The sequence below is a fragment of the Musca domestica genome, unplaced genomic scaffold (genome assembly GCF_030504385.1).
Source record: "Musca domestica strain aabys unplaced genomic scaffold, Musca_domestica.polishedcontigs.V.1.1 9, whole genome shotgun sequence".
Classification (NCBI taxonomy): Eukaryota; Metazoa; Arthropoda; class Insecta; order Diptera; family Muscidae; genus Musca; species Musca domestica.
Window position 1 is genome coordinate 8,473,334 of NW_026712435.1, and position 13,878 is coordinate 8,487,211.

The window sequence follows — 13,878 nt, forward strand, 5'->3', positions numbered from 1 at the left end:
TAGGACATACCCAGAGGAGAAAATCTCAAGCCCCGGCCGAAGACCGGCTACTTACAAAAAGTATCCGATTTAGAAAACTTTGGTTCGCGTTAGCCGGTGTGGGACATACCCAGAGGAGAAAATCTCAAGCCCCGGCCGAAGGCCGGCTATTTACAAAAAGTGTCAAATTTAGAAAACTTTGGTTCGCGTTAGCCGGTGTGGGACATACCCAGAGGAGAAAATCTCAAGCCCCGGCCGAAGGCCGGCTATATACAAAAAGTGTCAAATTTAGAAAACTTTGGTTCGCGTTAGCCGGTTTAGGACATACCCAGAGGAGAAAATCTCAAACCCCGGCCGAAGGCCGGCTACTTACAAATGGTATCCAATTTAGAAAACTTTGGTTCGCGTTAGCCGGTGTAGGACATACCTAGAGGAGAAAATCTCAAGCCCCGGCCGAAGGCCGGCTATTTAAAAAAAGTGCCGAAATTATGAACCTTTTGTTCGCGTTAGCCGGTGTCGGACATACCCATAGGTGAAAATCTCAAGACCCGGCCGAAGGCCGGCTATTTACAAAAAGAGCCAAATTTAGAAAACTTTTGTTATTCCGACGACTGCTACGCGAAATAAACACTTTTTTATTAAAAACATCATTTTAATGAACTGGTTAGAATCGGGTTATGCGGATGGAAAGACCCATATCTCTGGACCCGAAAAAGGTATTAGCACAAATTGTAGCATTTTTGAAAGGTAAGAGTGTCAGCTATAATTTGGAAACGATTTTGTTGACCCCCATAATGGGCCCTTTTTTGACTTTTTGGGGGTTTCATAAAAAATCCGGGTCCAAAAAATCGATAATTTGACTATAACTTCCGAACCATGACAACTTATCCGGGTCCAGGTGGGGTCTTGATCCCGGACTTTCGGGTCAAAAATCTGGGGTCCTGGGTCCGTCCCCCAAGAAAAAAATAGTTTCCCGGGATAAGGGTAAAAATACCTACCTCTGGAAAAAATTTCGAAAAAATCTAAGAGTTTTTACTAAACTAGAGTTGTTCCCCAACATGTACTGATAACAATTATATTACTGATAACGATTGACCGATTCATTTATTTAAATTTTAATACTAAATTAAATGGGTTTTTCATACTCTCTTTAAGAGAAGATTTTCGAAAATATTACACGAATTATTTGTTATGGACAAAAATCTTAGAGGAAAGGTTCTACAAAATGTCTTGTATAGAAAAGTCTATGGGGTAATTGCCCCTAAGTTGGGCGGCCTTTAAGCTTGGTTACCAATTTGAAATAAATTATATTATATTTGAACAAATAAAATCATTCATAAGAAAGTATGAAAGTCGACTTAAATTAGATTCACTGATCTTCTCTGATACCTTTGTTCAAAATTTAGTTGGGAAAAGTTCATGAATTATTTCATCGGAACATGAGTTTTTAGATAAAATATAGTGGAGGCGTCCAAGACTTGCAAATTTATTTATTTTTAGAGTAGTCATGTACAAGTTTTTGGAACCGTCCATGGCCCTATAGGCTAGTTTACTGTACAAATTGAAAATAAATAAATAAAAATTAAATAAATAAACTCTTTTTGCCAAATTTATTGAGAAAAGTTGATTTCTATTGGAATTTACATATTTGGCAGCGCGGGACCTTAGCAGGATCGAAACAATGGAAATTCCTAAGAACTATTTAAAATTAACAATTTTTCACCAGAATCTTCTTAGATATTATTGTGAGATATTTATAGTTAGACAATTTTTCTGGCACCGTCTAATAATAATAAAATAAAATAAATGAATAAGAATTTTTCTAAAGTAGGCATATGCACGAAAAACGTGGATTTTGAATGTTATAACTAAACAAAACTTGAAAAATGTTAAACAAAAACGTCAAAATATTATTAGTTTAGTTTATTTCATACAAAGTAATGCAAGAAGCTGTATTTAGCCGAAAGTTTATTAACAAATAAAAATTACTTCAAGTGTTTATTCACTATTAGGCACGATTGAAAACTGAAATCTTTTAAAACAGCGGTCTTTAAAAAATCGACGTATTCGTATATTTAATTCGTTTATGTTAGATTGATTAAAATGCAGAAAAGCAATACCGAGCAAGTATTATAAAACAAAACAAATGTATACTTAAAAAAATTTATTCCTTACAAAACATCAGTAGACCGACTAGAAGAAAAATGTCGTTCCCACAATTACTTACACAATTACTGGCAAAAGACACTACATATTTTACTTAGTTTGAAAATTTCAACGATTTAATAAAAACTAATTTTATGTCTTTCTGTTAAAGGTAGACAAAATCTGAAAATGTAACAATTTATATTGAATGTAAGCAGCACATTTGCAATTGAAAATGTGGTATTTTTAAGAAGAGTGAATCCTTAAAGTGCCGACTTAGTATAACCTAAAGTATTTCAAATTATGAGATTTTTACGATGCCACATTTAAGGAAAAAAAGGATTTTTCTAGAATAAGCTTTAGCCATTATTACCACCAAAACATTTTAAATTTAGTATGCCAAGAATAATAATAGCTGTTTTTAAGTCGTCAACGATTTCAATTTAATATTCATTAATTTATTAGAAACTCATGGTCTGAGTACAAAATGGTATTATTCGTACAAATGGTATTATTCGTTCACACTCAATTTCGTATCATCATACATTATTATTAAAAAAAATTATATAAAACTATACATAATAAGACAAGCCAAACATTAAGGTACGAAAGTTGGGAAAAATTCTATATTCGTTTAACATATAATAAATTATCGCTCTGACATTGTTTTGCTACCCTCTGTTTTGTTCATTCTCTTTACCTGTTCAACGTTTTTATACTCACTTTGTTTTTGTAGTACATGCGGATGCACATACATTCGCTCATTTAAATTTGTTTGTTTTATTCTTTCCCATCATCATTCTTTGCTTTTGTTGTTTATGAATACAATGCTCAACTGCTCTATACATATCAATTTTACAGACAACAACAGCAATCCAGACGTGAACGACGTCCAGATAGAGCTGTTTATATTCCAAGGGCACGACGTAGTCAAACAACTCCACCAACCACAACACCAACTCAGCAAGCACCACCACCACCAGTAGTACCAGTAGTAATGCCATCTATATCGGCACAAGTCCCAAGAGAAGCGAATGGGAATACGGCTGCGGCAACAACAATAACCACTGCAAACCATACAAGCAAAAGTCTAAACCAAAACCAACAATTGGCAATTACTTTAGCCGACACAACAGCTGCTTCAGTCACCGATAAGCCATCGTCTAAAACGGACGAAGTTGGCAAAACAGCGGGCCTTAATAGCGCAGCAACAAAGAAAAGAGAAAAACCAAGTAAAGAAACGCGAGAACGTCGAGAACATCGCGCTTCGAAGAAATTATTATCTGCTCAGCCGCAAATAATACAACCAAATAATGATTCTAAAAATAGTGTGAAGTCGAATGAGAATGTGAAAAATATAAACAGCAAAACAAGTGATGACGAATTACCCTCACAGACAGTCGTAGTAATTGCCCAAAGAGAAAAAACACCTCCACCACCAGCACAATCGTCTATCGCAGATGTAAATTCTATTAACAGTTCTAGTGAACAAACGAATAGTTCCGTTGGCAAGCTGTCGGACTGTGATACAGAAGAACAAGAAGACGATTTGATAATAAATAAATCGGACGGTATTGAATCGAATCGGGAATCGCTAGTACTAAAAAAATGTTTGAATTACAACCAAAACGATAATTTTGTTATAAACGAGTTTGTTGAGACTCAATTACTGTCTGTACCTACTGACACTGTTAGTAAAAATTTCGCAAACATATCCAACTCTCTCACAAACATTACCAACGATATTACCACAATGCCCAAACCAAACAAGCATAAAAACAACAGTAACAAGACATCCAATGCTGTGGATAATGCCAAGATGCCTAATTTACGTATTGAAGATGTTGCAGCAACAAAAACACCCAAATGTGATATTGAAGAACAGGAATTGCAACGTGCATCAAAGGTAAGAAAAATTACATCAATGTGTATGCGACTTAGTGTCTTTGATGTGTTGTTACATATATGAATATATATTGCTGTTCAAAAAAAAAAAAAACGTGTTTTCTAACATGTCGTAACACAAGGAAATATAGAATAAATAGTTGTTGCGAAATTTAACGTGTTCTATTGGAAAACTTACAAAACAAACATATGAATCTATTTTAGACATATCAACAAAATAATTGGCGCCCAGTCGTAAACAAATGTACGCCAATAGAACTGCATCAACGAAACGAAACGTTTTATGCGGAAATTGCACATTTCTATGAATTTATTCTTCAAAACTTTTCGAAAAGGTTTATGTGAAAGGTATATTTAATTTGTCGTTCCGTTTGTAAAGTATATATATTCATGAGTCGATATAACGATGTCCGACTGTCTGTCTGTTGAAATCACGATACAGCTCACATTATTTGACGTAGCTTCGAAATTTGCCACAAATATTTGCACCGTGTGTAGTATGGTTGGTATTGAAAATGAGATATTTCGGTCCACATAAAGTATAGCCCTCATATAACGGTACATCCCGATATTCGGTATTTTGATTGTTTTAGCCACACTTTCTAATGGATTTGTCTAAAAATTGGTATTTGGCGGAACAATGCATATATAGGTCCACGTTTTCGTATAGCTCTAATTTAAGGGTACCTCCCGATATTCGGTATTTTGAGGAGTTTGTCCACATTTTTCCACGGATTTATCTAAAAGTTGGTATTTTGAGTTCGTAATAGATTCTAGCTCCGGTGGCAGAACATTGAATATCTAGGACAATCGTTGTAGTATAAAATTGTCTATATAGGCTCCGGTTTTAGTATTGTCCCATATAACGGCTCCAACCATTCTCCTACCGATTTTTCTGGAGTTTGTTGTTGAAAGTGGAACACCCTCCAATGGTGAACGGGATTTAGAAGTTGGGCCCCAAGTTAAAGTCTTTTTATTTGTTATGGGTATTCATCTTATTCTACTTGTCGACGCCGACACCGCAGTCACTTTTGGAATGGCATGACTTGTTGTCGACGTTGGCACTATTTTATTTTTTCCAACTCTTTAATTTATTAATTTGATTTTAATTTTTTATTTTGGGATTTTCCACTTTTATTTTATTTTGTAAAAAAGTAACACTGGGCAAATACCAGTCGACATCAACAATTCTATCGGAAAAATCAGAGCCTACGTAGTCGTCCCATTTTCTTGCTTAATAATAGAAAAATTCGATGTTATACTTATCAAGACGCCAAAGGCGATGATTCGGAAACTTTTTCCGTGCTTAAGGAACAGCGACACCACCATTAGGTAATTAGTCGTAAATTTCCTAAAATTGCAAAATGTAAAATACTTTATTTATATATGCAGTTTGGTTTCAATTTGAAAGGGGTATGACATGAAAGCCTTAAAATTAAATGTTATAAAATCTATTCTTCTGCATTTTAAATTCAATAATCCATATTCCGAAAAAGTACATTTTTGAATTTAAAATATGTTATTGAAATTAATACATTTTTGGACGTATCTGTATTACGTGCAAACACAAACTTGTATGTGGTTGTTGTTACGTTATTTTTCTACCTGTGTTGCCTGTATGGTAATAGATATTGACACTTAGAATACAAATTCGCAACAAGCGCCCTCGATTTGTGTCGTCGTCGAAAAATGGTTGTTATATGTTATTTCTGTAATTCTCCGATATAGTTGTTCTACATTAACTTTTTAGTATATTAGTAGACATATCTCTTGTGGATCAATTGCCACGAAATTATATGGAGGACATCTAAGGAAAACATTTGGCTACATTCCAATTTTCAATGCCATCTTTTTGGGTCATTAATAGCTCAAATCGAAAGAGAATTTATGAAAAAAAAAAATACTTTTTTATTTTGCAGTCGTTCCACAGCTCGTAATTGTAAGTCGATCGACGACAGAGTTTTGCAATAGGTTAGAACAGAAAAGAAACCCACAATTTAGGATGATGATCAGATAATTTAAGCGGTAAAATAGATGATAACTTTTGAGTGAAAATACGCAAAATTTCTATTTAATAGCGAATATTTTTTATGCTGAAATTCGCATCCTGTCCATTACAACATTTATGCTATTTTCCAATGATACTTTGAATTGTTAGTAGAATATTGGTCTGTTGCAGAACTGCAAAGAATGTAGAAATTTTTACTACGATAACCGATTTTCCCTTTATGATATCGGAGAAAATTGCAAAACTAGTAGATTCTTGCAGGTTCTGGAACAGACTATATTTTGCATGGAACACGAAATTCTTAACAAAACCTTAGAAAGAAGTTAAGACCACCTTTTTAAACCCCTATTAGACAAAGTAGTTACAAACATATTTTTTAAAAAATGTGATGCTGATTCTTTAAATTTTTTATTTTTTTTTCAAAACAAATTACTGCTGCAAAACAAATTACCCAGATGCAAAATGCACTGCATTCGATCTGTTAAATATTAAATCTCGAATTCGTTCAAAATTAGTATTTAAAACAATAATATGATATATGCTTTCACATTACAATCTAATTATTATTTCATAAAAAATGCCATTGCCAAAATAACATTTCCGATTCCTTTTGACTGTAAATTGGATGCAATCAAAATGTGAAAAAGGGATACATTGTTCCTGTATCTGTATTGGCTACAAACAATGTGATGACTACTTCAGAACAACTCCAATTTTATATGTTTTATTTCCTACTTTCGGTATTCTAATTCTCTTTCAAAATCATATTCTGATTTGGTTTGCATATGCAAAACTCATTTCCAAACAGAGTACTAACCGATCATTTTTGCAAGGGCATGTAAATCGAAATAAATGTTCTTTCAATGCCACAAATAAATGTTACTTTGTGATGGACATTTTTTTACTACTCCGAATGAATGGCTAGAAAAACCAACGAAAAGCTACATCCATATATTTGTTGGACTTTAAGAGACACATTGATTCCTTGCTTTGTCGTATAAGGTTTCAGCTGCGGAGGCTGTATTGTCTTAATGCTTATTTGCCTTGTCATGTTAGGAAGAGAGTGGTTGTACCCTTGCTGCTATCGCAGGTAAATTATTGTCTAGAGGTAGTCTCCGGTACTACTTCTTCTCAAATGCAACGTATCCGTAGGGCGGTAAATTCGATTGTTCGTTATGTGTATGGCTTGCGTCGTGGTGATCATGTTTCTTGTTTTGTTAATGATCTCCTGGGATTGCCATTTAGCAGCTACGTTGATCTTCGTATTCTTCAATTTCATTACAGTGTTATGTGCAATTTTGACTCGCCTCTTCGTGACAACTTTGTGTTTTGTAGATCATCTCGAAATCCTCAATTGTTGTGTCCAAGGTTTTCGTCCTCCATTGGTGAGAGATCATTTGTGGTTAGGGCGGTGAGATTGTGGAATCAGCTTCCTTTGGCCTTACGTACTTTTGCCCATACCAATTATCTGTTTAGGGTTAAAGTAATTGAATACCTTCGCCTAAATATGTAGGCTATGTTTTTGTAGTGGTTGCGTCGGTTTATTATGGGTCTTTCTTTTTGCTTTTCTTTTTGTTTGGGCTGGGGAGCCACTATATTATCTTCTTAATTTTATTTGTAGGGTATAATGTGAGTTACTATTTATACTCTGTTTTGTGAGTAATAAAATAGTTATCTCTTATTTTTAGCTCGTTTCTGCTACACTTTTTCACTGCTCTACTAGACTATTGTTTAGTTGGTGATGGTGAATCGAGGTGTAGGGTTCGAGCTTCTCGTGAATTATTAAGATAAATTATTAGGTTTAATATGTTATTTGTTAAGTTTGAATTAATCATTGAATTTGTATTATGTTAGGGTATTGTAGATAGATAATATAAGTTATGGGCCCTGTGGGCTTATTTATATTTCTTTGTAAGGTAAATAAATGAAATGAAATGAAAAAATGAAATGAAATGCTAATTATATTCATCTTCGGTACTTGACTTTAATAGAGTCTACGTATATTATAGCAATTTCACTTCGTGGAAGATCCTCATGTCAATTTTGAACCCTCTTTAATTGATCATGTTTTTCTAATGAATCATTTCGTACAAGGTTCAATATATATGTCAATGCTCTTTTTTTTATTGTTTGCTTTTGTTCTCTGAAGAAAATATACTCTGTCTTTGCAAAGCATCCGACTAACACCGCAAGACACACTTCATTAATTTATGTACATATATATGAAGTCAAAAATATAAAATGCAAACAAATAAAAAAGGTTTTTTTACTAAACCCGACAAATGTCAAACCTAAGGTTAATAACCGAACACAAATATTTGATAGTCATTGATTTATGTGCTCAGTGGATGCTCAGCAAAAGGTTTTGTTAAAAAGTAAGACAATTTTTTATTTGCGAAGGAGCTATTAAAATAACATTTTACTTTGTTGCGTATTTGAATATCATCGACTGATATTTATCTTCTTATTTGACGTTCTTACGATTATATAATTCACTATAGTAGTATAAATCATGGCATAATTACAGAAGGTAGAAAAAAGCTACCACCCAAATATATATTTTTTCTTTTGGTGCCCTTCTTCTGTCAAAACAAATACACATTTGGTGTATGTGTGTGTATTGTTTTTAATAAAAAATACAATAATTTGAAATTATTTCAAAATTGGTTGCAAAATAATTGCAAATTTTCGACGAAATGTGTAACACATTGTAAAATTTTGGGATAAAACTATATTGTCCAACTATTTTAGATTCAATCTTGTGGAATAACCCCGAAATTCCATTCTTGTTTCCCGGGTTTTCCCCAATATAAGAATAAAAAAAATTGAAATTAAAAAATTAAACAAAGTCTACTGTTACATATTTGAAAGCCTATTTAACACTATAAGACTCCAGCGCAGAGTTTCATTTGTTTGAAGTTGAGCAACCTTTCTTATTGTGCCATAGTATAAATATAATATAAAACTCAAACAATGTATATTGGTAACATATAGTAATGAGAAAGAGTCATATGTGTTCACATTTTTTTAACAATTAGAAATTTTATGCTGAATTTCGGCTAACTGTTGTTATTGAGAATTTAAATTCATTCTATTTATAAATTCTTGTTTCCAAGTCTAGATACTGCGCATAGTATAGGGAATTGGAAGCCAAATTTAAGAAGGAATAAATTAAATTGAAGTTGTTGTCTTCCACCACAGATTCATGAGAAATGAATTGATTTCTTCAAAATTTGCTGCACCCATTTTACCGGATGCAGATAACTTGAGAATGTTGAATTAATATCCGATTTATTTTAATTCCTGACTTCTGGTACTTCCCCCACAAAAGGTCGAAATTTAAAAAAAAAAAATATATTTTCTGCACAGAAAGAGAAAGGATAATCCAAATTTGCTCCAACTTTGCATATCCAGTGCTGGATTACGTGCGAAAATGGATAATATCGGTGCGCTCCATGAAATACCTCCCCCATCAAAGGGTCAAAATTAAAAAAAAAAAAGTATAACAAAGTATAACATAAAGTAAAAAATGTGATGTAAGAGTCTGATTGCCTTCAAATTTTACACATCCCAATATTTTTTATTAACCCAAGGTCTGGTGTGAAGATGGAATATATCGATACACTCCTTAAGGTACCTCCCCACTAAGGCTCACAATTTTGAATATCAATGTAGCTTTTAAATCGCGAAATTAACATCCGATTCCATTCAGACTTAGTACATCTCAATATTTCCATCTACGCCAGAACTCTTATAAAGATGGTAGAGATCGGACCATTCATTCTGGTATCTTCCCCACATAGGGTTCAAGATTTTGAAAAACAATAAAGAAAAGCGAAATGAGCATCCAACTCTCTTCAAATTTCACACATACAAATATTTTTTCCAACATAAGATCCTAGCCTATCCTTGCTTGGCTTCAATAGAGGGCCCACCCTGCCTATTTTTGGAAACGATGTGGCTGGCTAGCTACAGTTTGAAAGCATTTTATGTACTCAACTCCCGCCGTATCCGGCTGTTTCGACATTACAATTGAGATTTCATCCGAGCCCAACGCTTTTCATGACATAACGTTACGGATGAAAGTTGCAACGTCACATAGTCAGACGGTCTAGTCACCATTTCCTCTTGTGGAGCTCAGTACGCCCATTCGCCAGTGCCGCTGTCTCTGCTGGAAAATTTGATCTTTATTTTAGGTATTTAATCAGCTGGGATATAGCGAACGACTGCGGCTATGGCGTTGACTGTCGCTAAAAATCTTTCTTCTATTCGTAAATAAGAAGGGTTGATCAGTTCTCTGAAAAGGCGGTTATTGGACTCTCTGAAGGTTAGAACCAGAGGCCTGGCGTTTGGCAATTAATGCGGCTATTATCTAGCGGGATATACACATTAAGCACCTCTAAGTCGACAGTACCACTCTAGAGACTTGCTCAACTGAGATATGTCTAGGTCCACTATCGTATTAGTCTTACCTGAGAATTGCAATTGAAATGCAAAGCGTAATCAAGAGATGGAACAAAACATTAGGCGTACGATGCTGCGTAGGAGGATATTTTGCTATTCAGGAGTCTACGTTGTAGTTCCGTACTTCGTCGATGGGAACTACGCTACAACGAAAAACCTCTAAAATTCATTCACTTACGACCAAATTTACGAACGGGGCAAACATGTAATGCCTTAATCTCTGAATAAAACGTGTTATTTAGATGCTCGTATCCATTGTCTATACGTCAAATAAATGAGGGGTCTTCTCGTTAAAACGCATAACATAGGTGTCGATGCATATTAGTTTTAACGTTTCCATTGAAAATGTTGACAGTTTAAATTTTAATTCAATTCCCGTAACAAATGTTAATTTAAATTTAGTTTTTGTTCAATTTTTGACAATAAATAACGAAATATGTTTTTTAATAGGAAGTCTTACTGAGACTTATACTGAGCAAGTGTTCGATTCTTTCCATTTCTTCAGCTTTCTCGAGCCTGTTTTAATGCCTGTTCCTGTTAATTTGTATTCACTTCACAAGTCCTAATTATCACACGATCCCCACGCAGATCTTAATAGTAGCCCTACAGGATATGATGAGTATTGTGTGAAAATGCAACAAACTTAATACAATCGTGAATATTTTTAATACTGAAGGAAGCTTCCCGACAGCTGATTTCATTAACCCTTTTAGTGTCGGGAGCCGAAATATCGACTACACTCGCAAAAATGCCAGAGTCGAAGAAAATATTTGTTTGCTTGAACTCATGTAAATATTGTACCTCGTTTGGTTTTAAAATCTTTTCTCTGAACCTTTATAAAACTTTGAAATTCGGCTGTTTTTTTAGCATAGGCACATTTATTTCGTCCGGCACTAAAAGGGGTTATGGTCCGATTCAAGATTAATTCTTCAAGGGTTCAAATAAAGGTCTAATGCCACGAAATTGTAGAGAACTCGCAGGTCTTGGCAGGAACCAAGATAACTCTTTTGAACCACTTTTTGACGGTGTTAAAAAAACAAATGGACAAAAACGTACACATGTATGAAATACATGAGATCTTCATTATACAATAATATCACTACTTCCACATCATCTTCTGTTCAAAAACTAGTTGTTGTTAATAAAGGCATAAGTCTAAGTATGTCCCACATATAAGTATTCCATTTGAGTTTCGAGATTTTTAACACGATTGTCTGCCGATTTTTCTAACTTATTCTTTTTGGTTTTTTTATTAAACATTTAACGCCCACCAATTTACCTCATTGCCTGCGGAGAAGAGAATGCAGCTAATCTTTAGGTCGAGGGACATTTAACTACGACCACCAAATACTACAATATCTTTCGGGTCACATTGGCAGCATTTCAGTCCCCTGGACAAGCAACAGTCAATTTGGATAGATTGAAAATGTAGGAATGAAAAGTTGCAGCACTTGGAAGAAGATAATTAGACCTTTCTGACCTCTTATAACATAATAGGTTGGTAAGCTATGTAGTGGAGAAGAGTTCGGGCCGCTAGTTTCTTCTCGTACATCAGTTACCGTGGGAGCTATCCAAACCATCATCGTAAATCGAAATCTCTCACGCAGATGTTTCAGGAAGATCCTACACACAATCTAGATACAAGATCGTACACACGGTCCAACGATACAAAATATAATCTACGGATTAAGAAGCTTATCAGGCAGATCTTGGTACTACTCATTAATGGGCTGCAAATTTGACTAATTTCTTTATTGATGCAACGGAGAAAAAAAACGTTCGTCGTTTTATGTCAAACGCATAACAGTACGTGACATTCAACCAAATGCTGGATGTCATCAGACATCAAACCCATAACATGTAATGACCAATAAATGGGGGTGTTGAAAAGTGTGTCATACAAAAATGTTCTATCAAAAAATAACAACAATAATGAAACAATTACCAACGAAAAAGTACACGCACGTCATGAAGCCAAACCGCAGTTGCTACCTGTTTTCCTATATATGAGAAAATACATATCTTTGTAATAAAGTATTTCTTGGCGAATACTAACATATTTCATGTACTTCTAGTTGGTCCCCATAAAATGACAAATTTTCATAATAAAAAGACGGTTCGGTTTTTCTAATTTTGATTATAATTTCATATATTTTTCCTGCCATGCTGAGGTGTAAATGAAAACGAGTGCTACTTTAATTAACGTAAACAACACTACTAAATAAAATAAAACAAATGAAAATAATAATTTTTTTACTTCACAGAAATTCAATTTCATGTGAAGATAATATAATTCTCGCAGTAAATATTACAAAACAAAAAATTGCTAACTTAGAATTCCACATCTTTAAAGCATAAAACTGAAATTAAATAAGTATGAAAATTAATAGGAATGAAAAATAAATATCAACAAGTAAAAAAGCTGTAAGTTCGACCGGGCCGAACTTTAATACCATCCACCAGTGGGCACAAATTTGGCAATTTCCAAAAAAAAAAATAAAATCCGTTAAAAATTCTGTTAAAATCTTAAAAATACCGAATGCCTATTCCACGGCGTGGACCAGCAACTTTTGTCATAAGTTATTACAATATTTAGATGCGAAACTTGTGTGTTTATAATGTAGCTAAAATCAGCAAAATACCGAATATACCGAATACGGTATGTGGGGGCTATACGAAGACGTGGACCTACATGGCTCATTTTCTTTTTTATGCTGCAGTATCTATTACGAACTTCAAATACCAAATTTGGAACGATTCCGTTGAATAATGTCGCTAAAATCATCCAAATACCGAATATCGGGGGTACCGTTATATGGGGGCTATACGAAGACGTGGACCTGCACAGATAATTTTCTGTCTTAGGCTGTAGTATCCATTACGAACTTCAAATGCCAAATTCGAAACAATTCCGGTGAATAATGTCGCTAAAATCATCAAAATACCGAATATCGGAAGGTACCGTTATATGGGGGCTATATGATAACTTGGACCTACATGGCCCATTTAAGAACTTAACCTGCCTACTGGCAAAATATACATGTGTGCAAAATTTTAGCCTTCTATCTCAATTTGTTCGAAAGATAGCGTGATTACAACAGACAGACAGACAGGCGGACATGGCTAAATCGTCTTAGAATTTTACTCTGATCAAGAATACATATACTTTGTTGTGTCTGACATGAGTATTTCGAGGAGTTACAAACGGAATGACAAAATTAATATACCCTCCATAGTATGGTGGAGGGCATAAAAATCTATATTTATAGAGTAGCAGGACGCATTTTTCATATTTAAATTATTGTTTAAAAACATAACATGATTTACACGTTCAGTATCTTTTCCAAGTTTTGACCTTCTTTCTGATAGTAAATGGC

General features: G+C 34.2%; 1 protein-coding gene across 2 annotated transcripts in view; it reads left to right on the top strand.

The window, feature by feature from the left end:
• LOC101887451 (ras guanine nucleotide exchange factor P) overlaps positions 1-13,878 on the top strand; it is a 44,033-nt gene that overhangs the window by 16,885 nt on the left and 13,270 nt on the right. For both annotated transcript variants that reach the window (XM_005181732.4, XM_059131908.1), the window contains exon 5: positions 2,986-4,030. In XM_005181732.4, coding sequence (XP_005181789.1) covers positions 2,986-4,030 — 1,045 coding nt within the window. The remainder of the gene's footprint in view (positions 1-2,985; positions 4,031-13,878) is intronic.